The 25,207-nt window shown below is 25.7% G+C and overlaps 1 protein-coding gene across 5 annotated transcripts; it reads left to right on the forward strand.

Annotated features, from left to right (window-relative positions):
• Positions 1 to 1,106: 1,106 nt before the first annotated feature.
• On the forward strand, positions 1,107 to 24,583 carry LOC127279763 (uncharacterized). Of its 5 annotated transcripts, XR_007842691.1 has the most exons (9): positions 1,107 to 1,274; positions 10,489 to 10,626; positions 11,256 to 11,412; positions 13,417 to 13,505; positions 18,875 to 19,018; positions 20,036 to 20,284; positions 22,370 to 22,411; positions 23,041 to 23,127; positions 24,323 to 24,583. XR_007842691.1 is itself a non-coding variant. In XM_051302303.1 (8 exons), exons 2-7 carry the CDS (start codon positions 10,527 to 10,529, stop codon positions 22,405 to 22,407), a joined length of 777 nt encoding a protein of 258 aa, XP_051158260.1. In that variant the 5' UTR covers positions 1,107 to 1,274; positions 10,489 to 10,526; the 3' UTR covers positions 22,408 to 22,411; positions 24,323 to 24,583. The 5 variants fall into 5 exon arrangements, 4 of the variants coding, with proteins under 4 accessions (XP_051158260.1, XP_051158258.1, XP_051158261.1 ...); XM_051302303.1 differs by lacking the exon at positions 23,041 to 23,127; XM_051302301.1 differs by lacking the exon at positions 22,370 to 22,411.
• The last annotated feature ends 624 nt before the right edge of the window (positions 24,584 to 25,207 follow it).

Raw genomic sequence — 25,207 nt, forward strand, 5'->3', positions numbered from 1 at the left:
ATTAAAGGTCGAAAAAGAATAGTTGGAGTGCTACGATCTTTATAAAATTTTGATGATATTTCTAATTATGTATACTTTCAAAAAATGAAATAAAAAGAATCGATTTTTTGAAAATTCTAAATGTAGTAGACCCCTTAAGTGAATCTAATTTTCAAAAAATTTGTGTTACATAAAAATTAAAATCTAACATGTTTTTTGAGGAAAAAAAATTTCTGACGTGATGGAGCAAATCTGATCTCAGATGCGTGTTCAGCGCACCAAAGTATATGGGGGTAGGGTACTCGGTGTAGTCGCACTGGATACTTTTTACACTATGACACAATATAGGGTTATGTAATATATTTTAAAATAAAATATTTTTCTCAAAAAGTCGAAGAAAATTTTTGATAGCAACGGCAATTTTCCTTATGAAATCTCTAGTAATAATACTACTTTTGAAAATACATATGCAAAAATAGAAAAATACCAAATATTGTAATTTTGATATTTCGAATATTGGGATTTTCAACTCCGGGGTGAATTTCCTTTCCTTGACAGTAAATTAGATATTTTTTTTAAGAGAATAATAATCGTTTCCACATTCAAAGAGGTGAAATGACTAATGACGGCGAAATTACAGCAGATGGGAAAATTCCATTACCGAACGTAACCTTACCATGTTTAAAATTGCAATTATCTATAGAAGAATTGAGAATTTTTTTTACCAAACTAAGAAATATTGACATTTTTAATATGGTACAATTACTTGTTTATGTAAAAGTGGGTAATAATCGTTACTTCTTTCAAACAGGAAAAATTTCCTTAATACTTTTTACAGTGTAAGTAAAAAAACAAGTTACGGTAATTCAGTTTTTCACGGCAAACTCGTTGTGATATTATAATTTGTTGTTTATACAAATAAAAGAGACGAAAATAAAAGAATGACTTTTTTGTTTGTGCTGATAGTACACGTGGAGTGATTTCGTGACCACCACCGCCGCGACCTTCGTCTTCTCTCTCTCGAGTCATTGACGCATCGTAGGAAGCTCGCGTGAAAACGCAAGCGGGAAATACGTGGGAAGATACATCACAGCTAGCCCGAATTTTTTCACAAATACTGCTGCTGGTGGTCTCTCATATAGTGGGGGTTGCCATAAATGTCTCGTGATCGTTACCAAATTTTATCTCGTCGCGGCGCCACTTGTATCCTCAATCAGGTATACTAGTTCGCAATTTTGGCGGCAGTTACCCAGTCTAAGCTCCAACTCTCGAACCGAACGGTCATCCGAAACTAGGTAAAATAAAAAAGGATCCACACGATCTAATTAACGATCGATCATCGAGTTTTCAAAAATCATATAAATATAATATAACATCAAAAAAGAAAATAGATCGATACAAAGAATTTTTTTAACGAAATTTCGTGACGTGAGGAAAAAAAATATTATTATTGTGCTTCGGTAAATATAAAAGACGTGTTCAATAAAACGCGAGTGTTCTATTTAATTTTCCTAACAGGAAACTCGACAATCGATCTAGTGTGTGACAAAAAGTGTGAAAATCATTTTTCTTCGGATCGTCATTTTTTCGATATATCACAACCGTATTATCAGTAGGAAAATATCATCTCTGTTACCAAAGTAACATTCACGCATCAATTGTACAATAAAAAAAAAATTTCTAGTTATGATTCAATTTTTTCAATTTAGTTTTGTGAACTTACAATTAATGAGAATTGAATTTTTTAATTTTTTTTAATTTTCTAAATTTAAGTTTTGAATTTTCAACTATAGTGAGAATTGAATTGTTTTTTCAGAATTTTGAAAATCGAAACAAATTTCTACTTATGATACAATTTTCTAAATTTAATTTTTAAATTAAATTTACATTTTGTTGAACTTACATCAAATAAGAATTAATTTAACTCTTTTAAAAAAATTTTAAAATCAAATCAAATTTCTAGTTATGATTCAATTCTCAAATTTTAATTTTTGAATTTCCAACTATAGTGAGAATTGATTTTTTTTAGAATTTTGAAAATAAATTTTGTAAAATTTTCGAATTTGAAAAACGGTTCTAAATTTCATTGAATTGTACAATTATGTGGGAAATATTAACTACTAATTTAACATGTAACTACATTGTTTGCTTGTACCTATACTAATCAATTAAAAACATTAACAAAAGTATTTTTGTGAGATTTTTTATGTAACTAATCCCGATTCCTATATCCCAATCTCTCCAAATAATCATTTTTATAGTCAAATGAATGAATAAATAAATCTTGAGAGGATTTTAAAAAAAAAAAAATATTTTCCCAAGAAAAGACAAAATTAGAAATAGATAATTTATATATATACATACTCGAAAATTCATTTGCATGCCCTGCTTTGGGAAATGAAAGACGAGTGTTTGCCCCAATGAGGCATTCGAGTTTGTTTATAATAATTGGCATCGATTTGTTTGACGATTATGTAATGCTTCTTTATTTATACGGCGGACGAAAATAGTCCCTTGTAGAGTGGCCAGCCAGTTACCACTTCGATTGGCTCACTCTTTTTCCGACTCTAATTTGAAGATCCGTGTTATATTTTAATTCAAATGCACAAGAATTGTAAATTAAAAAAAAAATTTTTTTTGCTTATCAATTTTCTGTTCTTTCTAAATTTGAATTAGTTGACAAATAACTAATTTAATATTAGCAAAATTAAGTCTTTTATTCAAATATAGAGTAATATTTCATACTAATCAGTTAAAAATAACTAATGTCAGTTAAATTAATTTTTAGGTTATGTCAAAATAACTAAAATGTCAGTCTATTGACTAGTTCAATTATATAGTCGAATTTGACTTTTTTTTACTGATATAATTATAGTCATTTTTTTATTAATACTTAGTTATTTTTCACTTAATAAAAAGTTAAGATTTTTTTCCGTGTAGTATTTAGTAAATATCTTTACAAGTTGTACTCATTTATTTTCTTGTAAATTGACTTGTACTACTAAATGTACTATACTTGTACTACTTGACCTTTACTACTAAAATTTGTTTTTTTACTTTAATTTTACTCTTGATCTGAACCTAAATTCCGAAAATTGTTTTAAATATATTGTGTTAATTCAAGTTTTGACGCAGATTACTACTTTCCCTGAGCTGACAATATTGACCTGTTCTACTTACAGGTTTACTCTTACTACTTAAATTTATCTGTCACTACTTAAAAAATACAATATTAAATTCTTAAATTCGACATACTCACTATAACGGTTAAAATATTATTTAATTTAATAATAGAATATTTAATTATATCGAAAATTGGATCTTTGCAATAATTCAGTGCTGAATTTTTTATAGATTTTTAGAGTCCTTATTTGTAATAAAGAAAACTATTTTGGTTTTGTTCTTCAAACGTTTCGACCCTTATTTAAGTTATCTTAAATAAAAATTTCTTATTTTCTATAAATTACATAATTTATTTATTTCAATTTAATTTATAATTTTAATTTATCTTTAATATAAATTAAATATTTAATTTGAATAGAAAATTTTTCTGGGTGAAATAAATTTTTCTTACAGGATATAATTTAAATTTTTTAAAATCAATGTAAAATATTGTTTTATTTGAGTTTTCTAAGTTCAAGTCTGATATATATATATAGATTAATGAAGTAAAATCAAGATTTGTAAAAATAAGAATATATTGTTGCGTAAATAGAATTTTATAACTGTATACGAGACGAATAAAATTTGTGTGGCATTTTGCCAAAAAAATAACCCAATATACTCACGATTATCCAACAGACTAGAAAAAAAAATTAGAAATATAAATGAAATTTTTTTAGAGAAATTTAAATATCGTAGTTTTTGAATAATATCACAATTGTTGATTTTTTAATTTTTCAAGTAAAATACGGATATAATCATATTGTGAGAATATATGTATAATAATAATAATAATTATTATTATTATTATTATTATTATTATTGAAATATTTTACATCCGTTTTTAATTATTATGTTGTTGATAAATTTTTATAAAATAATAATAATAACATGTAATAAAAGCAGCTGCAAAATTTTAGGTTATGTTAACTAAGTGATTCTGAGAAATAATTAAAAAATTTTATTTAACTTTTAAAAAATTATAATTACTTAAAATAATTCATTTAATATTATTATTGTATTATCTGTTTGTAATATCGCAAAGAGTGTAAATCAGTGAAAAAATAGTCACTTTGCATAAAATAGACGCGATAAATATAGGAAACGTTTTAAGAGACAATTTTTTTTGTGAAGGTTTAAAAATATAAATTTGACTTACCCGTTTGTCAGTCTAGACGTCATAAACTTCAAACCAATCAGGACACGTGTCAATTTTCGTCTGCCATTTTCGATCTATAAACACAAATAAAAAAAAAAAAATTAGTTCTCACTATAAATATAAAGTATAAAGTCAATTTTTCATCAATATTTAAATTGAAAAAATTTAATAATGATAAATTATTTAAAATAATGTAAATTAAAATATTTATTGAAATCACTATTTACTAAAAGTATAGGATAATAAATATACATTACAATAACAATACAAGTAGGAAGTGTCTTATAAATCACTGCTATTGTTAAATTCACAGAATTATAAAAAGTCGGAAAATTTAAAGATAGTAAACTTAACAGATGAAAATATTCGGTATGTCCTAACCTCTAAGTATAAAAATTTAATTATTTAATTATTACATAATAATCCCTTAAGGCGTTTTCGACAGATGCTCCAAGAAAACTCCGGAGCATTTTATGGTCCAATGACCAATTAATTCCATTGGATCCAGTTAATCAAAAAATGCTTTAGAGCACTCCGAAGCATCTGCCGAAAACGTCCGTCTGAATTATTAATTGAGGGTAGTTTCCCGTTTATTCTGACAGCTGAAAGGGCTAAAAGTACTTTACCCATAAAAATCGTCTGCCTTTAAGGTTATGTGACTGTTGTGATGTTACACGTTTATATTCTACGCAGGTTTTCTCGAAAATTTTTTGATAGATTTTTATTTCTGCCTGTAAAATAATTTTGTGATCACATTAAGTACCTTTAACTACACTGGAACCACTAACCCTTGCAGCTTGATCTTCTTATGTGCGAGGGATATGGAAATTTTATCCTTGACGCCACTTACGACGAAAACTGTAAACATTCAGGGACGTACTAATATACAGTATCTAATTTCCATTTATCTTTAAAAATACAGTATTTAATATTCAGATTTCAGTTGAAGCAAACAAAAGCATAAAGAACACGAAACTTTTGACGCTACTGATCACTAAGCTTCGATGAGCCGCCACAAGAGTTAAGGATGCAAGGGTTAGAGGTTCCAGTGTATATATTTGAGGCCAATAAATGGAAATTGATGAAAAAAATCGAATTTTCAGTTACCTAAAAAAAAATTCTCGATAATGACCAGTTTGACATAATAACATAATTTCGCCAGAGACATGAAACAGAAGTCTTCAGGTGGAATTCGATAACGATATGCACCCACCTACGTTAAAAGTCAAACACGCGAAATGTATTTCAGTTTTGGACCTATGCCCCGGATGATTCGCTCGGCTACGCCATTCGTATTTTTAGAGCATTTATCTAGATTAGACGTCTTTATAAATGAAACACACACACACACAAGACTATTATCTTCATTTCCCATATATGACGCTCCAAGAGAAAAGGGAACAAATTTTAGGTTATATTTGTAATTTTTATATATTGAAAATTCACAAAGAGAGTCAATGCTAAATAGAAACCACTGATCTTCACTATATCTAAAATATTCATTAACTGGTTTTTATTATACATTATTAAAAATGAAGCTAAAAACTACATAACCTAAAATTCCCTTTCAACGTAGATCGTCTAATACTAATGTTTCTTTTTCTTTCTCTCACAAAATGATAATTTAAAAAAAAAACATTTTTCAATTATTTCAAAATTGTGGTGGTTTTTCGCACTGTTGGAAAAATATATATAATTAACAAGTTTTGAATCCAAAAATGTGATACACTACAGTTTACCCTCGACAGTGACCTAATTTACATAAAGAGGTTGTGTTTGCAAAGTATATGTGAGTCTTGGCACCTTGTTTCTCTCATTTCTTATTCTTCCTGTTTGAATAACTAACTCAAAATAGTTTTGTCTCGACGCTTTTCTGTGCGACTTTGTTCTGAATTCGAAACATGGCCCCCTTTTATTGTCACACATTAATTACATATGTATCCATACTGAATCAGATTAGAAATTTAATTTTATAATATTTTCATTTGTGAATTTATATTATTCTAAAAATTTTTAAGTGCCTAATGTAAATATGATTTAAAAAAACAAATCAAGATTTTTAATTGACATATTATTTGTACTTTGAAAAAGAAGCTCAAAACTTGATTTTTTTCTTTTGTTCAAATGGACAGTAATTTTTAATTTTTAAGGAAAAAACCAAATGCGACAAAAAAAAGTTAAACTAGAATAAGTCAAAAAACTCGTACATTCCTAGGTACTAAATTGTAATTTTTTTCTATTTTGATACCTAAAAGCGGTACTATTTCAGTACTTTCTTTTTACAGTGCAAAAAGTGAAAAAAATCATAGTTTTAAAATTATAATAATTTTTTTTTAATTAAATATTTTAAGATGGTATAAAAATATTTTAAAATTCTAAAAAGTGTTTTTAAATTTGCTCTATTAGTTTATTTCAATCTGAAGCATTCTTTCCCTGTGAATATGGAAAATTTTCATCGCCAATCAATGAAAAAAAGTATAATTTTGTCAACGAAAGAGGCCAATTTTGCTTTAAAAGTGTTTTTCTTAGAAGAGCAAAAATAAATGGAACAGCGTGAAATTTAAATTTAGAAAAAGTTTACTTTATTGTCGTAAATAAACCAATATAGGTTTTTGATAGCAATTTTTAATTATTACGAATTTTGCATTTGAGTTGCAAAAACTTTAAATAATATTTATTTATTTAATCAAATATAACCAAAAAGTACAATTTTTTGGTTATTTAAAAACAAACAAATTTTTTAGTATTGTAAATTGTTAAATGATATATTATTTTACTATTTTAAATTTGAAAAAATTCATTTGTGCGGTTAATTTAAAAAAATGACACAAAATTGTCAAATCATTTTTTTTAACAAATAAATATTTTTAAAATGTCATAAATGAGTCATGTTCGAAAATAAAAATAATTAAATTTTGATTTCGAAATGATTTTTAAATAAAGAATATAATTACTCAAGGTTCGTTGCACTATTAATGTTTGTTTACCAATTGCGATTAATTATAATATGGCACTTCCTTTGCGAAGTCTATTAAAAGTCAAGGCTGACATTCTTAGTAGATGACATACTAGTGACAAACAGGAACCATTTCCTGTTTATATTTATATATATATAGTTTATTTATATTTCTATCTAGAAAAATATAATATTATTTATTTTAAATATCATAATTTAAATTATTTAATAAATTTATTAATTATAAACAGAAAAAAATGGAAAATTTTTTCTTATAAAAAAAACAAGTTTTTAAAGAAGAATCGCATGGACAATCAAAACAAAAGTTCATCAAATTTCACATTTTTAATAAAAAAATTAATTTTTAATTTTTTATAATTGTTCAGTAAAAAAAGTTCATTTGGATAAAAATTAAAAAACTTTGCAATTGTAAGAAACTCTCTTTAATGTTTAACATTTTTTTTAAATTAAATTATTTACCCTTGCACTGAAATACTTTCAGAGTTAAAATTTTTTTTTTTATCTTTTTTTTTTATTTCTATTCTTCAAAACAAAATTTTTCAAGTTTAAATATTAAAGTATTATCTAAGAGAAAAAAAAATCTATTTTTTAGTTCCTTCAAAATTTTAAAATATAGGAAACATTTTTTCAACTATTTGTTAGTTTAATATTAAAATTTAATAATAATAATAATAATACAAAATAGTAATTTAATTTTTTTGCTGATTCATATGTATAATAATTATACAAAAAATTAACTAAAAGATAAAAGAAATAAAAATTGAATATTGTTATTACTCAGATCAGGAATGATCAATTTTTTCATATTATTAGAAATTAAATTTTTTTAAAAGAGAAGAATTGTTTAAAAAAGAAAATAATTTATATAAAAATTTTCCAAATATATATTCATCAATGATAACAAAGCGCAAAGAGAAAATAAAAATGCGCTGCCCAAAAAAAAAAAAGTGCAAATGAACTTTCTTCTATTCTGAGAAATTTAGTTTGACCTTTGAAGCTAAAAATAATGATGTAATGGCAAGGTCAAAGTCAACTAATTGGTGTATAGTTTTAATGGGAGAAAGTAAATTCAGACAGGGTTGAAAATCGGTCAAAGTCACCAAGACTTGTTTAGTGTATATGGTGGCGCGCGTGACACTTTCGCATAGTTTTTGTTCTTCCAACGCAAACGGTCGTACTTGGATGTCCACCTGTTTTCCAAACTAAAAACAGCCCGGCCCGGGCAACCTAAAAATATAACGACCGCAAAGACAGAAAAAGAGAGAGAGACAGAGAAAACGAGATTTAACCAATATTGCGTCACACGCATTCATATAATTCGTCACAGACGAATTCATCTGTTTTTATCGCTTTCCCATCCACATTTTCAAAAAATAGACAATTCTATGTATTTTGCAAAATTTCCAAAAAAAAGGAACTTTTCACTGATTATAATATATAATATAATGAGTTTTCAATTTTTAATTTTCTATGTATAAAATAATTTATCTTTATTCACAAAGTCTTAACTAGTTAAAAATAACTGTTAGTAAAATCTTGGCTGATTTTTTGTTCTAGCAATTACTGAAAAAATAACTCTAATTATCAGTCAAAAATTACCTAAAAAATCATAGTCGAATTTTACTAATTAAATAAATTAATAAAAATTTACAAAATTATTCTTAACAATATTTTTTTTGCAAAAAAAAAAATGTAAATAAAAATTAAATAACTAAAAAATTTTAAAAAAAGTCATTTTAAAAATACCTTTTGCTTTCTTTTTAAAATGTTGAGTAGAAGAAGTGACATTTTAGTCAGACGTCCGAAGTAATACATAATTTGGCATCAGCGCTTCCCACGTGTCTGATCAGCTGGCTTACTGTAACTGACATTATCTTCTTAACGAATTTAAATCTTGCGAAACTCTCTTGAAGTTTCTAACCATTAATTAAATTTTTTAAAAGATTATTTTAAACATTATTAGCCATTTCCAATTATTTTCATCTTGCAATACTCAATCTCCTTTATCAAAATCTCAATTAGTTTTTGGCTACTTCCAATAATGTCTTTTATTTATTTATTGATATTAATTATACTATTATTACAAATGGAATTGATTTATTATTTCTATTTATTATTATAAAAATTATTAATTATTTACTAAAAATAAAAAAATACAAAGTGTACAATGAAGAAATATATTTTATCTTCATCTTCATAAAAAATAGAATAAATATTAAATTAATAAATGAAAAAAAATAATTTCTATAAAAGTTTTGACTTACTTTTTTCAAAAAAATTAATTATTTTTGACAAAATATTTAGAAAATTCATTATCGAAAATTATTAACAAATTCGGATTTACAGGGTAATTTATTTTACCGCAACAACTGCAAAAATTGCGTTATACAAAACATATTAACAAATCAATAATGCTCTTCTATTATTATTGAAATTAACTATCATGACCTACTTGCAAGATTTATGACAAGAAATATTACTAATGACTACTTCGGTTATCACGTGAATCGTGATGCATCATGAAAAGCATTTCCCTTAACGCTTTATTTAGCAACTATATATAAATATAAATTTACTCAAAAATGGTGTCACAATTATTATAAATTTCTACAAAAATATAGTTTTGTTTCGATATTAAATTTGTCAATTTTAAATAATTTTTCTATAGGGGAAAATTTATTTCAAAATTGATTTTGCGCACAATTTTCTAAATAGCTGTAGATAATAAATTAAACCGCTAAAAATATTTTTCTTAGAGGGCATCGCGGTGGCGTCTAAAGAGACGCCTACGCATCGATAAAATTCAAATTACATTGAATGAATCGATGCCAAAATGCTAAAAGCTCATTGACGTTGATCGATCATTTTTCAATAATTCTTCGAGTCTAAAAATATATCATCATACTAGTAACATGTACTTCAAAATTTTGTTTTCAAATTCAGTTTATGTCAAAAAATAAAGATTTAAACAAAATTCTCTCAATATCATTATTTTTCGTTCTGCATTTGCCATTAATAAAATTATGATTTGTAAATCCAAAATTCAATAAAAATTTTCCTACCAAAATCTCACAAAAATGTTTCCTTCTTTGCATTCATAAACTTATTATCATTTATGTGAGAAAAAAAATTCGGAAATTATTTCAAATAATAACGTTAAAATAATTAACAATAGTATATTAATTATTTTTCTATTTATGATTTTTTTTAGCAAACGAACAAAGTTAGTAAATCAGTAGAACAGAAAAAATGGACGCAAGATTCAGAAGCAATCTCGACATGATCGGGCGCAACGAACCAATCACAAGAAAAGCAAAGTTTTGGCAAAGTTATGTACGAGCCTTAAAAGGTAAATTTTCAAATGATAAAATTCTTAAAATTAATTAAAAAATATTAACAATAAATATTGTGAATTTTTTATTATTATATTATCACTCGGACGTTAAAATCCAAAATCTTAAACAAAAGTTTTGGATTGATTTCATTCCGAATAAATCCGTTTCCAAGTCAATAAGATTGATTCAAAATGAAATTTCAGTATTCAAAAGGCCAAAATTTATTCTTGGAATGAAGCGAATTGATTTGGAAATAATATTTTATTAAAAAATATCAAAATTAAAATTTGTATAGACACTGATTGGCTAGGAAACAAATTTCGAAATATCACAGAATAAAAATTATTAAAACTAATTGAAATTAAATCCAAAACTTTCGTCAATGACATTATAATTTTAGATTAGATGGTGGAAATTACGCTATTTTTATTTGATATGTTTAATGAAAATGTAATTATATAAATGAAAATTGCGCGCATATTTAGAAAGAGGAAATTCGCTCAAATGAGATAATCTAATTTTATCTATCTAGTTTATGAGAATTTCGCGCTTGTGCTAAAATTATCAAAAATTTAATTTAATTTATATAATTTAAGTTTAAATTCAAATTACCGAAAATTTAATGAGGAACATGAATCTTCAGGAACAGACGACATGAGGGCTCCAGAACACACTCACAGGCCCCGTGGTATTTTCCGCTCCGATTTCCCTGAACTGCATTCCGCATCATGGCCGTACGGAAAATCAATTTTCGACGATCCCGTTCACGCTGGTGACCGCATCAATGTTCCTGGTTACAGGTAAAAATAATTTACAAATTTCTCTTTATATTTTACATATGAAATTTCATATTAATTGTATAATACAAGTAGAAAATATTTTTTAATGAAAACTTTTACTTTCACTACCCCACTTCATATTGTTTAACACTTCGCGGAGAATTGAATTTTTCCAATCAAATTTTCGCAATATTACAAAAATTCGTAATTATTATCTATTTCATTGTTAGAATTAAAGAACAAACACTTTAATACTTAATTGAAACACTCAATGATTGTTAATTAACAAAAAAATTGCACGTGTCAAAATACTCAAAATAGAGGTTATATTAACTTTTTAGTTGATGACCAGGGATGGGTAAATATATTAGTATTATTCGATATATCGAATAATCTCGATTGAATTTGATTGGTTGAGATTTTTAAAGGCTAACACACAATTGTTTCTTAAACGGAAATGCAAACGTAGGAATGAAAGACAGCTATATACGCCCGTCCTTTTCTATCTCATACTCCGTTTGCGTTTACATTTAAGAAGCAATTATGCGTTGGCCTTAATGTAATTTCTCTAAAAAAAATAATTTTTTTAAAACTACTTTCCAACCTACAAAATACTTTTGTTAAAATTATTTATGCCAAAGCAGAATGAATTTACGTATAAGGCCTGAAGAATAGAAATGTAAGCGGAACCGTAATCGCCAACGCAACTGGAAGAATGGGTTAGAGAAAGATAGACATATTGTTTGTCCTTTATTAACTCATTCTTCCGGTTGCGTTTGAGGTTACGTTTCCATTCTGCGTTGCGCTATTCGCAGGGTTTAGTATTTTTATTACATGTTTGAAATTGATTCCACAATAGGAAAAATCGTATCATCTTGAAGATGTTTTTCCTGCCAAAATTATGCGCGCGCATGCTTTTTCTAGTGTCGCCAATCTTTTTGTTATGAAAATCGTCTTCATTACGCTACGGTTGAACAATAATTCTCTTCAAATATAAAAAATAATCTAAAAAATCACATTTTTCAGTAAAAATGTTGCACGATATTTAATTCTAAAAAATTAATTTATAATCATTTTCCCTAAAAGTACTTTTTGACAAGCATATTTTTATTTATTTATCTAGATTAATAGAATAATTTATTGATCAAATAAAAATTTGAGTGCAATGCAAATTCTCTCAAAAATAACAATTTAATTAAATGAGAAAATGAAATTCTGTTAAGAGTGTCGAGCGGTCTCTGAAATTCTTTGGCAAAAAGGGACCTTTAATTATCGTCCTCTAAAAACGGCACTGAATTTGAAAATAATAAACATTGATTTTAAAATACTTTTTTCTCGAAACACGGACATTTTTTACAAAAGCGGCCAAAATGCCAAGGATCTTTATCTTATAAATTTCTTAAGGCGCTTGTATATCTCACCGATCCCGAGTATACTTGCGTCGTGTACCATTGGAGTAAAAGAGACGAAAATATCGTACACGACAGAAGTATACTCGGGATCGGTGAGGTATACAAGCGCCTTTAAATTCGAAAAATTGTGCAAATCCATGCAAAAACGCGATTGCAAAAACGAAAAGTTGGAAAGTAATATAATGACAGGTTCATTACGTCCTACCGCCATCAGATGGCAGAAGCATGCAGGGAGCACAAAGTCGCAGCCGTTATTTTACTTTACTCTCCTACTTTAAGGCCAACGCAGAATAGAAACGTATTGTTATCGCAATCGCAATCGAAAACGGAAGAATGAGTTACAGAAGGATAGTCATATATTGTTGTTCCTCTCTTACTAATTCTTCCATTTGCGATTACGATTCAAATCACGTTCTATTGTGCTTAGGCCTTTATGTTTCGCAATTGCGTTTTTGTACGGGAAGCATGAGACAGAAAAGGACAGAATATCTCTATCCTTTTTTATCTTATTGCTTCCCGTACTCCTATATATAATAATATTCGTAAACAACTTGATTCTGCTTGGAACATTATTATTATCATTTAGAAATGATTTGAAATGAATATTTTTCAGGTACCTGCCAGTACATCGTGAGATCTATGGCTACTCGCCGAGACAGATATACCCGCACCAGTACAAACCAGTAGAGCGCTTTGTCCCCGGTATGTACTAAAACCCTCGAAATGAAAACAGATCAGTGTCGAAAGCTCGAAACTACGCAAGACTTTTAATCACGAAGCCGATCGACGATTAAACGAATCGACGTGTCAAAATAATGCAAGCAAAACAGAGACACGAATGAAAAAAAATGAACAAGTGAACAATAAACAAAGAAAATGAAAAACCTACGCATGATGTCATCGGACATGGCATCCCATATAAATAATTATATATATATAACAACCAATAATCGTCGCTCACACTCTGAATCTCCTAGATACTAAGAATTCATTTTGTAACTTCCAGTGCTTTCAGCTTTTCTCATAAATATATACAAATCCAAATTTCAAGCAAATTCACAAACATTTACAATGTTCTACCAATCGCGATTGATAAATATTTTTCTTATAAGTCATTAGATTAACTGATTAATTAATTACTCTCTAATGATTTATAAGTCTATTTCGTAATTTGCTTGAAATTTGCAATTTGAATGAAAAATGATTTTCAGAAAATTAAGATTCGGATGTAAGTCGCCAGGCCAACGACTTACATAAAAATCTTAATTGTAAATAAATATTATTTATTTAGTAAAATATTTATTTCAATTTTAATAAATTAATAACTTTTTTTTAAATCTAAAATGGCAACTTTTACTTATATTATACAAGCGAATAGTTCTTCAAGTAAAACTCACATTTTACTTCCAAGTAAACGCAGTTCTTATATACAGTAAAGTAAAATTTACATTTTACTTATAAGATACAAGTAAAGTTTCCCAAAAAAAAAAATTTCAGAAAATATTTTATTATCTAAATCAAAAGCTGAAAGCATAAATCCGAAGATATGCACGATAACGTGTTATTTCCTGATCCGAGTCCCGATTCCTCCATTTCAATCCCACGTAAACATGAAAAATTATTAAAATTAAATTTTAATGTGAAAAATAATTGAAATTAATTTTGAATAATTTTATTTTTCTTTGCTTTTTGTAAATTGTAGTTTACGTGGGATTGAAATTCGATGTACTAGACACGTGAAACGATCAGTAATTAAACTATAATATGGCAACTCATTAAGTATAATCTATAGTCTTTATATCGTCATGTTAGAACATGTGTAACGATACTAATTTCATCCTCTGTAATGTTTGTATCTGTACATCGTTGTACCTATATATATATATAATATAAATTACACTCCATCACGCGCACAATGCACAAGCACGCATGATCACATGTATACATATGTATATCTTTATAGAAATCATTTTCAAAAAAAAAAAAAAATTCATCTTATTTTTCCTATATTATAATATATTCTCATCATCGAATTTCCAGTGGATTTTTCTGTTTTAAATTCACGAGACGAAAAAGAAAGTTTAGGAAAATTTTTTCCTTCTCCCCTTTTTGTACTTTTCGCTTCAAAGTCTACTGGTATAATTCCTTTTGTTTCTAAAATTCATTTTTCGATAATTTTGTGGATCAAAGTAGAAAATCATCATAATTTGTGTTTTTGTAGATGGCATAGGAATCATGAGGATTTTTTAATACAATCATTCGTTTTGTCAACGAAAAGTGTGTTTCGTCTTGGAATCAAAGAATCATACTTCAATTGAGTCGAAATAATTAATATTCATTTCTTCGTTTAATGTTCCATGATTTCGCATCAAAAAAATAAAAAAAAGCGCGACGACTTTGATTCTAATTTTTTCCAGGGTCTGTTTCTTCCAAATGGACGTATATGTATCGCATGTTGGACTTGAGCGAGCTTAAACGACAACAGATTTCGCGAAAATGGGAAAGAAAAGAAATGACCGGACCCGTTTCTCGGTGTCGGATTATTAGACGTTACAACGAAAAGACCCTTCCACCCTTCCCTTATATTCTTCAAACTCCCCGAGAGACAATTGTGTATTTTAAATACTGAAAAAAGCTTTACAAAATAAAAAAACAATTATTAATTAATTTTTAATAATTATTAATTAATAATTGATTTTTAATAATTAATCATTTATATTTAATTATTAATAATTGATATTCAATAATTAATAATTAATCAAGTTTATTTATAATTAATCAAATTTTTTATTTTTAAAAAAAATTTGATTTTATAAAAACAAAAAAATGCTTAATGAAGCAAGAAAATTGAAATATATTTCTAAATTGTAAATATAGAAATTCAGATTAAAATATTCTTTTCAATATTAATAACACTCTCGTTCACATAATTATTAAGAAAAATTGAGTATACCTATTTGTCCTTTTTGAAGAAAAAAAGAAATCCAATTCAACATCAGTGTGTGACCCTAAAAGCAGATGTAATTTTCTGTTTCTAGATAAAAGAAAACTTTTTTTCCCTTGCGTGTGTCATCATGGCCGTATTCGTTATCCTTGGCCCCCAAAGGAACTCTTTTTTGAAAAAGACGTTATCGCTTTACAGCTGATGAGAAACTAAAATTCGCTGCCACAAAAAAAAAATATTCCAGGATCTTCAAATTCCCCAAAAATATTGTCTATAAAAACAGAAAATTATTATTCCATCAATAAAAAGATTTAATATTATTTTTTTGTTTTGAATATTCATCGATTGATATCAAAATGAAATTTCTCTTTTGAAAATTATTTTCTTGGTGAATTTTCTTTTGATGGAAAAAAAGTTGATTTTCTTCCAAGAGATTCGAACATCGTTGCCTTTTTCTTATAGGGTGGAATTAATTTTTCCCTGATTCTATATTTATATAAATATATTATAATATTTGAAACACAATATTGTATACATAGGTTACATGCATGTGTGCGACATTTAAAAAAAAAAAGATTTAGAATTAAGTGCCGAAAGGATTTAATTAATAATTGATATATTATTTATCTGATAATTTTTAAGTAAACGAAAGCACAATCGAGATTGAGAATAAAAAAAACGTATGTACCAGTCGTGAAATTGTAATATAAGAAACGAAATTCGAAAACACTGTTGAAAATTATTGCAATTTAGTGAATTATACGATAAAATTAATAATAATTTACAATATATTATAAGATATAATATTTATTATATAATTTATTAATTTCATTTATATATTAATATATTATTTATTTAATTTATAAAAAAATAATAATAAATAAAAATAATTGCTTTTTATATTTTACATTACACAAATGTAGAAACTAAAAGCGAAAATTTTGTACGTAAATAGAATATTGATTAGTAATGAATTTTTAGTACAAAATTAATATTTTTATTTTTAAAAAAAGTTTATTTAATATTATATTTTTAAATTATTATTATTTGAGATAAAAGCAAATATTTTCAGCAGTTCACGATTTGTACATACATCAAAAAAAAAGAATGCAGAAGAATATTATTTGAAAAAATACAGAAAACGAGAGAATACGAAAAAAAATTGATTCACATAGCCACCAAACTTGAAAAAGCTAGAAATTTTATTTTGAGTTTCGCGGAATTAAAAAAAAAATCTTTTTCAAATTTTTCATTCTATTAGAAAACGAGACTAAATAATTTTAAAAAAATTTTGTGTTATAAAATGTTACAATTTTTCAAAATAGAAATTTATTTTTGATAATAACTTTTAAAAGTAACGAAAACTGTTTTTTATGTGCTTGCAAAAACGATTGTTTTTAGTGCGATTTCAAAAATATATTAAAATATATTTCATATTACAAAAAGTTTAAAGAGTGTATTTGCTAAACTGTTCGAGCATGATCAAAAAGCGTGGTTGGCAAAGGGAAATCTGAAAAAGAAAGAAATATAAATATTAAAGAAAAATATTATCAACGCTTTTATTCTACAAATATATTAAATTAATATAGTAGAGACACAGGGGCATTACTAACAAAGCTAATAGCATTATTTTAATCGAATTCGATAAAAAGTAGAATCGTGATTTAAAAAATTTCTGCCTTTTTCAGGAGATGGCATGTCTGTTTTCTTTTAATACAACCTTCCCTTCAAACCACCTCACTTTCACCAAATGTAATTTTTTCCCCGTTGTTAATAATAATTAGCAAAAAACAAAAAAAAAAATAGTTTTTATGAAAATTAATTTTTTTCACAACTACAATGTTTTAAAATACAATTCCCTATATAAAATTTTTAACATCGATAAAATGTTTCATGTCCAAATTATCACGTTTTTAATTAATATTGAATTAATTATACGTGTAGAAAATTATGTTTGGTTCCCTTTAATATAAAAATTACATTTAACACAATTTTGCGTCATTTATACGAAACGGAGTACATCCATTTTTTTATAAGTTTTAAACCGGGGAAAATTCACTTTTGGAAAAAACAAAATCGGCACTTCTTTTTTACAACTGAAACTTCGTGCTGATATCATCGATTAAGTAAAACGGGGAGGGAATGATTTTTTTCCTGGACGCATTTTTTTACAGGTCAGTATATTTTTATATTCATGTGTCATTTTTTTTTTGTTTGCAAGTATTATTATTGTTTTTTTTTAAGTTATGTATCTCATCTGTAGAATATTGATTCAAAAATTTTTTTTTCTGATTTTATTAGAGGGAAAGGAAATGCACGGCTTACATTTAGAAAAACAAAAAAAAACCGTCACACAAACGGAAGTGTGATTTTTCTTTATATTTTTTAATTAATTTCTTTTTTTATTTTTCACTTTCTAATATTTGACTCGTTTTCTTCTAAATACTATTGAATTGGAAAAAAAAAATGTTTTTTTTTCAAACTTTATTGTCTTCATTTTTCAAAATCTCAAGCGTCGTACACGATCTACGCTTGCTTGCGTGTGTTGCACGAAAAATTATTATGTACATGTAAAAAAAAGTTTTTCAAAATTCAATTCTTTGTATTATTGAAAAAAATATACGCAATTTTAAATTCTACAAAAGCAAATGCGTTGAGACACTTTTCTGTATTCTAAATATTATTGAATGTTTCCATCCTTATTATACCTTTTGTCACCACTTTTTGTGATGTGCTCGATCAAAAAACGAAAATGACTCTACAATTTTATTACTGATTAATGTTTAATAAAAAAAGGCATGTAAAAAGTTTTCTGTCTATTTTTACATTAGAGCAAATACCACATGAAACGGTAAATTTTCATTAAAAAAGAAAAAAATTTATAAAAATGTTAATACTTTCATTTGTCATAAAAAAAATTTTCATCTTATCAAAAAAAATTCTTCTACAAATAACAGAGTCAATTATTATAAAAAATTAGAAATTATAAAAAAATTGAAATATGTAATTATAAAAATAAAAGAAATTTACTTAAAATTTTTGATAAGAAATCTATAGAAAATAGTAAGAAAAAATATGTGACTAATTGAAAAGGAAATTTATAAAATTGTTTTTGCATAAAAACTAGCGCAACCCTTCGACGCAGATAAGGCATGGAAAGATCATCTAAATCGTTTGGCTGATATTGACAGACTTTATCCCAGCAGATCACCTCTTTTGGCACGTCATTCGCCAAGTCTTCTTTCTCCCAAAAGACTCTTTGACATACATGGTAAGAAATTAACTATTTTCAATAAAAAAAATTTGGTCAATTCTACAAAAAGAGCGTGTTTTTGTGTTATAATTTTGAAGCCAATAAATGGAAATTGATAAAATTAATCAAATTTTCGAAAATGACCAGTTTTTGGAGGAATCACCCGCATTTAAGACATATATTCTACCTTCTGAATACTTTTTCAAATTATTTTTGTTCTGTTTAAACTTCTAAAACATATTTACGAAAAAATGTTTCTCCTGTAAAATATTAATTTTAATAATTTAATTAAATTTTTTCAAGACGCATGCATTAATCTAAAATTAATTTCTTAGAACTTACATTTGACAATATTTAATTTCCTAAAATTTACTTTTAGTCGAATTCTTATTTAACAAAAATTCCATTTAAACGAATTTTCATTTTACAGACTTTTTATTTCATCGAATTTGACAGAATTATTATTTACTTTGAATTTTTAATAAAACAGAATACAGATTTGAAAGAATTTTTATTTTACAGAAAGAATATTAGAAAGAGTTATTTTCTAACTGAATTTTTATTTGTTTGAATTTACATTTTAAAAAATTCTTAAGACGCCGAATTTTTATTTTACAAAGCTTTCATTTGTCGAAATAAATATCTGGCAGAAAAATTTGGGCACAAAATTCAAAATTAATGAAAAAGAAGTTATTAACCCCCAATTTTTCTGCCCCGTATATTTATTCGGACAAATGAAAGTTTTATATTTAATAAAAATTCGGCGTTTTAAAAATTCTGTACAATGTAAATTCAGCTAGAAAAGAATTCTTTCTAATATTCTTTCTGTAAAATAAAAATTCTTTCAAATCAGTATTCTGTGTCATAAAAATTCGAGAAAATAATAATTCTGTTAAATTCAAATTCAATGAAATAAAAAATCTGTACAATAAAAATTCATTTAAGTAACAATTCTGTAATATAGAAATTCGGTTAAATGGAATTAAAATGGAAAAAAAATATTAAAAATTAATTAACGTAAATAAACTTTTACAGGAAATCTTCTAGATGATATTTTGCCATCGTTCCCATCGTTGTTGAGAAAGAAACCTTTGTTCGATATTTTGGAACCCTCGCCACATGCACCTATCACTGCCTTCAATAGGGATCCATGGTGGTATCCAAGTTACGCTCCTTATATTCCGAGATATGCACAATGTGGGACCCCCTTCTTCTTAAGGGACAGCTATCTTAGTCCTGTAAAGCGGAACTATCTCTGGAGCCGACATCCGCTCAGGCCATTAGGTACGTTTTCTTCTAAAAAAACAAACAAATTAAATTTTTAAACTCTCTCAAAACATTTATTATATAACATTCCTTACAAAAAATAAATACATTCATTATCTATATAAAAATCAAAATCTAATTGAAAATGCAAAATAAGAAAATTTATTGACGTTTTGCAAAACATGATATTAGATTTTGATTTCATAACACTAATAATAATAATTTATTCTCACCAGCTATTATTAACTTTTAATTTCAAAAGCAAATATTTTGTATAGTACATTGAAAGCGCTACACTATATTAATAATAACAATTAAAAAATTAATTTTATCTGAATTCTATTATTTTCTTTTTTATTTTATTTTTTTTTGTACATTTAGCTTATTTAAATAAATCCGTAAATTATCTTTATTGGTAACATAGTTTTAACCTTTAAAAACACATTTAAAAAAAATAGAATATAAAAAAAATGACAAAATTCGGTTAAATGAAACACCAATCAAAAGCAAATTCGGTTAAATAAAAATTTTATCAAATGAAAAATATATAGTAAATGCAAATTTGGTGAATTTTTTAAACAGATTTACAAAAAAAAAGTTGGAATCAACAAAAAAATATCGAATTTTTTAAAAATTCGATTTATTAAAAGTTCCAATTTAATTTTAATTTATCAGAAAATCAAATTTTCAAAAGTTCGAATTATGATAAAATATAATCTTTTGATAATTCGAATATTTGAATATTCGATTAATTAGACATTCAGATTTTTAAAAAATCGATTTTCTAATAATTCGAATTTTCAATAATTCAAAATTTCTAATATTTCGATCTTTTAATAATTCGAATTTTTAAACATTCCATCTTTTTGTAATTCGATATTTTTGGTTATTCTATACTTTATGGATTTCGATCTTTTGAGATTTATGACAAAATAATAAGCGACTTAAAAATTAAACTCATTATAAAATCCACTTTATAAAATTCTGCTAAATAAAAATTCGACAGTTTTTATTTCGACACGACAAAAAAAATGAGATCAAAAGAAAGTTAAAAGAAAAATTCGATCAAGTGAAAATTTAATAAAATGTTAATTCTGTTAAAGAACAATTAAATTACATCCTAATTTAAACAATTACATATTTCTATGACGTTCTTTGTCGATAAGTATTACAAATGTTATAGAAAACTGTGTAATACTATAATGAATCTAATATTAAAAATTATAAGGTCTCTAATTTTTAATTAAATCGAGAATTAAATATACTCAATAGATACTAAATATTTGATAATTTTAATTAAATAATTTTTCAATAGCTATACTCTAAAAAATTATCTTTAGATAAAAAATAAATTACCTTCAGATTATAAAAAAAACACAAATTACGTAATCAGTTTTTAAATTTAAAAGAATAATTTTATATAGAAAAGTTATTTTTTCCAATATGCGCAATTACTTGATGATCTTGACGTGGTACTTGTTAATATGAATAAACTATTTATAGTTTAAAAAAAAATCTAAAAGAGCATAAGTGCTGCTCTTTTGCATCTATGGGATTATTATTTACGCTTTAAAGCTCAATTAGCTGACATTCACCTACGCATTCAAGCTTCAGAAATGAGGCGATCAATGCTCGCAGCATTTCCAGGTATAACGGAGTCTTCAAAATCGCATATTGAATGCATTTTTAAAAATAAAAAAAAAAACCTCTTTTGCTGATGCTATAATCTGTAGAATTATTATTTTTTTAAAACCAAAATAATATTTTCAAAGTGTGGCTTTAATTTTATTTTTTTTAAATCATTTTAATTATCTAAATTAAATATTATATAATTATGCTAATTAATTCTATTTTTAATTAGAATTTAATTTTTTTTCCACTATTAATATTTGATATAATTCTAATTTTGACAAAAACATGAAACTTACATTTTATGATCCCTAAAAAAAATCCAGAAAATAAAAACTGGCATAAATTTCCATCTGCAACAAAAAAAAAACAAAACAAAAAAGCAATAATTATAAAACAAGAAGCAAATTTTTGGTGCTCATTAACGCTATAGATTTTTCATGAACGTGAAATTTCGTTCAACTTTTTTTCCAGACCTGGAGGGCCTTTGGCTAGCCACTTTGTTTAAATAGAGACGTGAGCACTTTTTCACAATTTTTAAGACTTCCACCGAAGTCTTGCACTTAATTTTTTTTTTGTCATGCAGCTTCTTTTTAGCAATAAGCATGAAAATCCGCCAAATAATTTTTTTTTCTTTTCTTTTAGATTATTAGCAAATTGAAAGTGCCATAAACAGCCTCTTAGCAGCCAATAAAAATAATTGTTTCCCTCATATATATAATAAAATGTTCACAATTCCACATTTATAACGTGGTACGAAATTATCATCGGAGTAATAATAATAATAATGCTAAACGAATTATTGAAATCAGTTTATATGTTATTTATTATTATATTTATTTTTGTATGTAGACAGAGAATTAATTATTTTTAATTTAAAATAGAAGTTTAAAATTTTAGCACAGAGAATATTTCAATGAAAATTACTTAATTTTAATTTTTTCTTGTACATAATTTTTTTCAATTACCTTTTTTTAGGTGAAATTTTATTTAAAAATTTACGTAGAAAACTAATTTGGAGATGAACTGATGCTGATTTTGTTAAATGTCTTTAAAAAAAAAATGTATCTGTCGCTTTTCTCGTTATATACATAGTATGTTATTGTTATCAAGATTTTCTTTGAAATGATTATCTGTCATTTCAGGATCACCACAAACATACTACTATTATTCGATGCCCGTACCACGAGTTCACTGTACCAGCCCCTGGTACAATCGTAGACCCCTTTGAAGTGAGCAGACAATCAATTTTCATTTTGAGTCTATATACCCCCCCACCTTTTAATAATAATCAATTTCCAATATTTTGAAAATTATAACTGTAACGTCCTTGCATACCTTGAATGAAACAAAATTGAGTTTGTCTCTCCCTTTAATTAATTTACATATATTAATTATTATTAATTACAATTACAAATTACTGCAAACAGATGTGTGACGCGTCACGAGAAAAATTACCGAAGCAAAAAAATGTAGGTTATGTTTAGTAATAGTTTTAGACTTGATAACGTTCAATTTTAATGTGAAATTAAAATTTTAACTTAATATTTTGAATTTAATGCAGACTTAAAAATCAGTGGTTTATATTGTAAAAATATTTTGCCCGATTTGCAAATCAAAAATGAATCATGTAAAATATTTTTTACAGTGTATTTTCAGTCCGAAAATTACAAACATAATTTTTTTGCCTGTAAGGTATTATTTCTCGTTGCGCGTCACAATAATATATATTTTTCTAAGAAAATAGAAAAATTGATTTGAAAAATTAAAAAAAGAAATATCTGTTTTCAGTAATTTTTTTAGTCTCGAAACAAAAATAGTTATTTGTCTCGAGATTTTATTATTAAAAAAGAAAAAAGAAACTCACACGTTTATTTGAACCATTGATCCTTTTAAAATACCTAAGACTTACAGATTCTTGCAAGACGAAATGAATAATATGCCAGATGATGAAAAGGTTCTCCTACTTTAAAAATTGACAGTGTCTCTAAAACCGCAGGAAACAAGTGTATAATCCACATCAAGCTTGCAATTTTCATCATCATAAATAATAATAAAAAAAAAATCATTTTGTGACAAAATCTAAAAAAAAAAACTGCAATAGAAGCATTGCTGCAAATTTTACTCTGCTTGAGAAGTGAATAAGAGAAATCAAATTTGTGCATGATTTCGTTTCCAAATTTCAGGTTTCAATGTTGTTTTTTTTCTCTGTTCAACCCGTTATTAATATTAATATTTTGTTAATAACGTTTCAGAAGTCTAAAATGTAAATTTTTTGCAAAAATATATTTTATTTTTAATAACATTTTATTATTTAAATGTGTAATAAAAAATAATTTTCGATTATATGTAATTAGAAAATTTTTGGAACGTTTAGATTATTATTGTTATAATTTCAATAATTTTATTAATTTCTTTTTTTTACAGCATACGTCCACTAGGGATTTCTACGTCGTCCTTCTTGGAATATGTCAATCATTATCAAGAACGAAACCGAAAAAAAGAAAATTTAAAAAAAAAAAACCAAAAAAAAAATGAACAACTATTTACATCATCCTCAACCAACTTTTCCTCGCAGTTACAGGTTGTTAACGGAATTTTATTTATTATTAATTAACAGTATCTTCAATATTGAATACTTTATTGCTACAAATATGAAAATAAAATCTCAAACAAAATTTTATTAAATGACATTCTTTTTTCACCCTTCAATAATAAATCTTCCAGTTCCTAATAAAAATATATTTAAAAAATCCAGTAAATTTAATTGTAGTGAAAGACACTCTGACCCATTAATAAAATGAACAATATTTAAACCACTATTTAAATAACATTAATATTTATAAATATTATCACTATTATTCAGATTTAATGTACCAAAAAAGTGAAAGTAAATTTTGAAAAAATTGTGAATTTTTTATTAAGAATCGTTTAACCCCTTTGTTATAATATAAATAAATATATAAAAAAATTAAATTTCAAATTTAGCAATAGTTCTCTACTATACATACCTGAAAAATGTAACTATTTCCATATTTCATTTCTGTAAACTTTAATAAATTAAATAGAGGTTATATTGAAAAAAATAATATAAAAAAAATTATGTACATGTCGCACCGTTCACACTATACGATGAAGAAACAATGTTTAAGACTACGTTTTTCTTCTGTAAATAGAATTTATATTTTTTTTGTTATTCTTAAATAAATGTTGGTCTCTAAACAAAAACGTTGCGGAAAAAAAGTTCTGGTCCGATTACTTTAATTTAAGATTTAAGGTTATATGTGATTGTTTTGATTTCACGCAAGTAAA

The sequence above is a fragment of the Leptopilina boulardi genome, unplaced genomic scaffold (assembly GCF_019393585.1).
Source record: "Leptopilina boulardi isolate dan_hultmark-lab unplaced genomic scaffold, ZJU_Lbou_2.1 LbouV2_223, whole genome shotgun sequence".
NCBI classification, from domain to species: domain Eukaryota; kingdom Metazoa; phylum Arthropoda; class Insecta; order Hymenoptera; family Figitidae; genus Leptopilina; species Leptopilina boulardi.

Coding starts and splice junctions, on each gene's coding strand:
- LOC127279763 (XM_051302301.1), top strand. CDS start 10,527: ATGGACGCAAGATTCAGAAGCAATCTCGACATGATCGGGCGCAACGAA. Junction 10,627..11,255: donor TTATGTACGAGCCTTAAAAG/GTAAATTTTCAA, acceptor ATGAATCTTCAG/GAACAGACGACATGAGGGCT. Junction 13,506..18,874: donor AGTAGAGCGCTTTGTCCCCG/GTATGTACTAAA, acceptor CATAAAAACTAG/CGCAACCCTTCGACGCAGAT.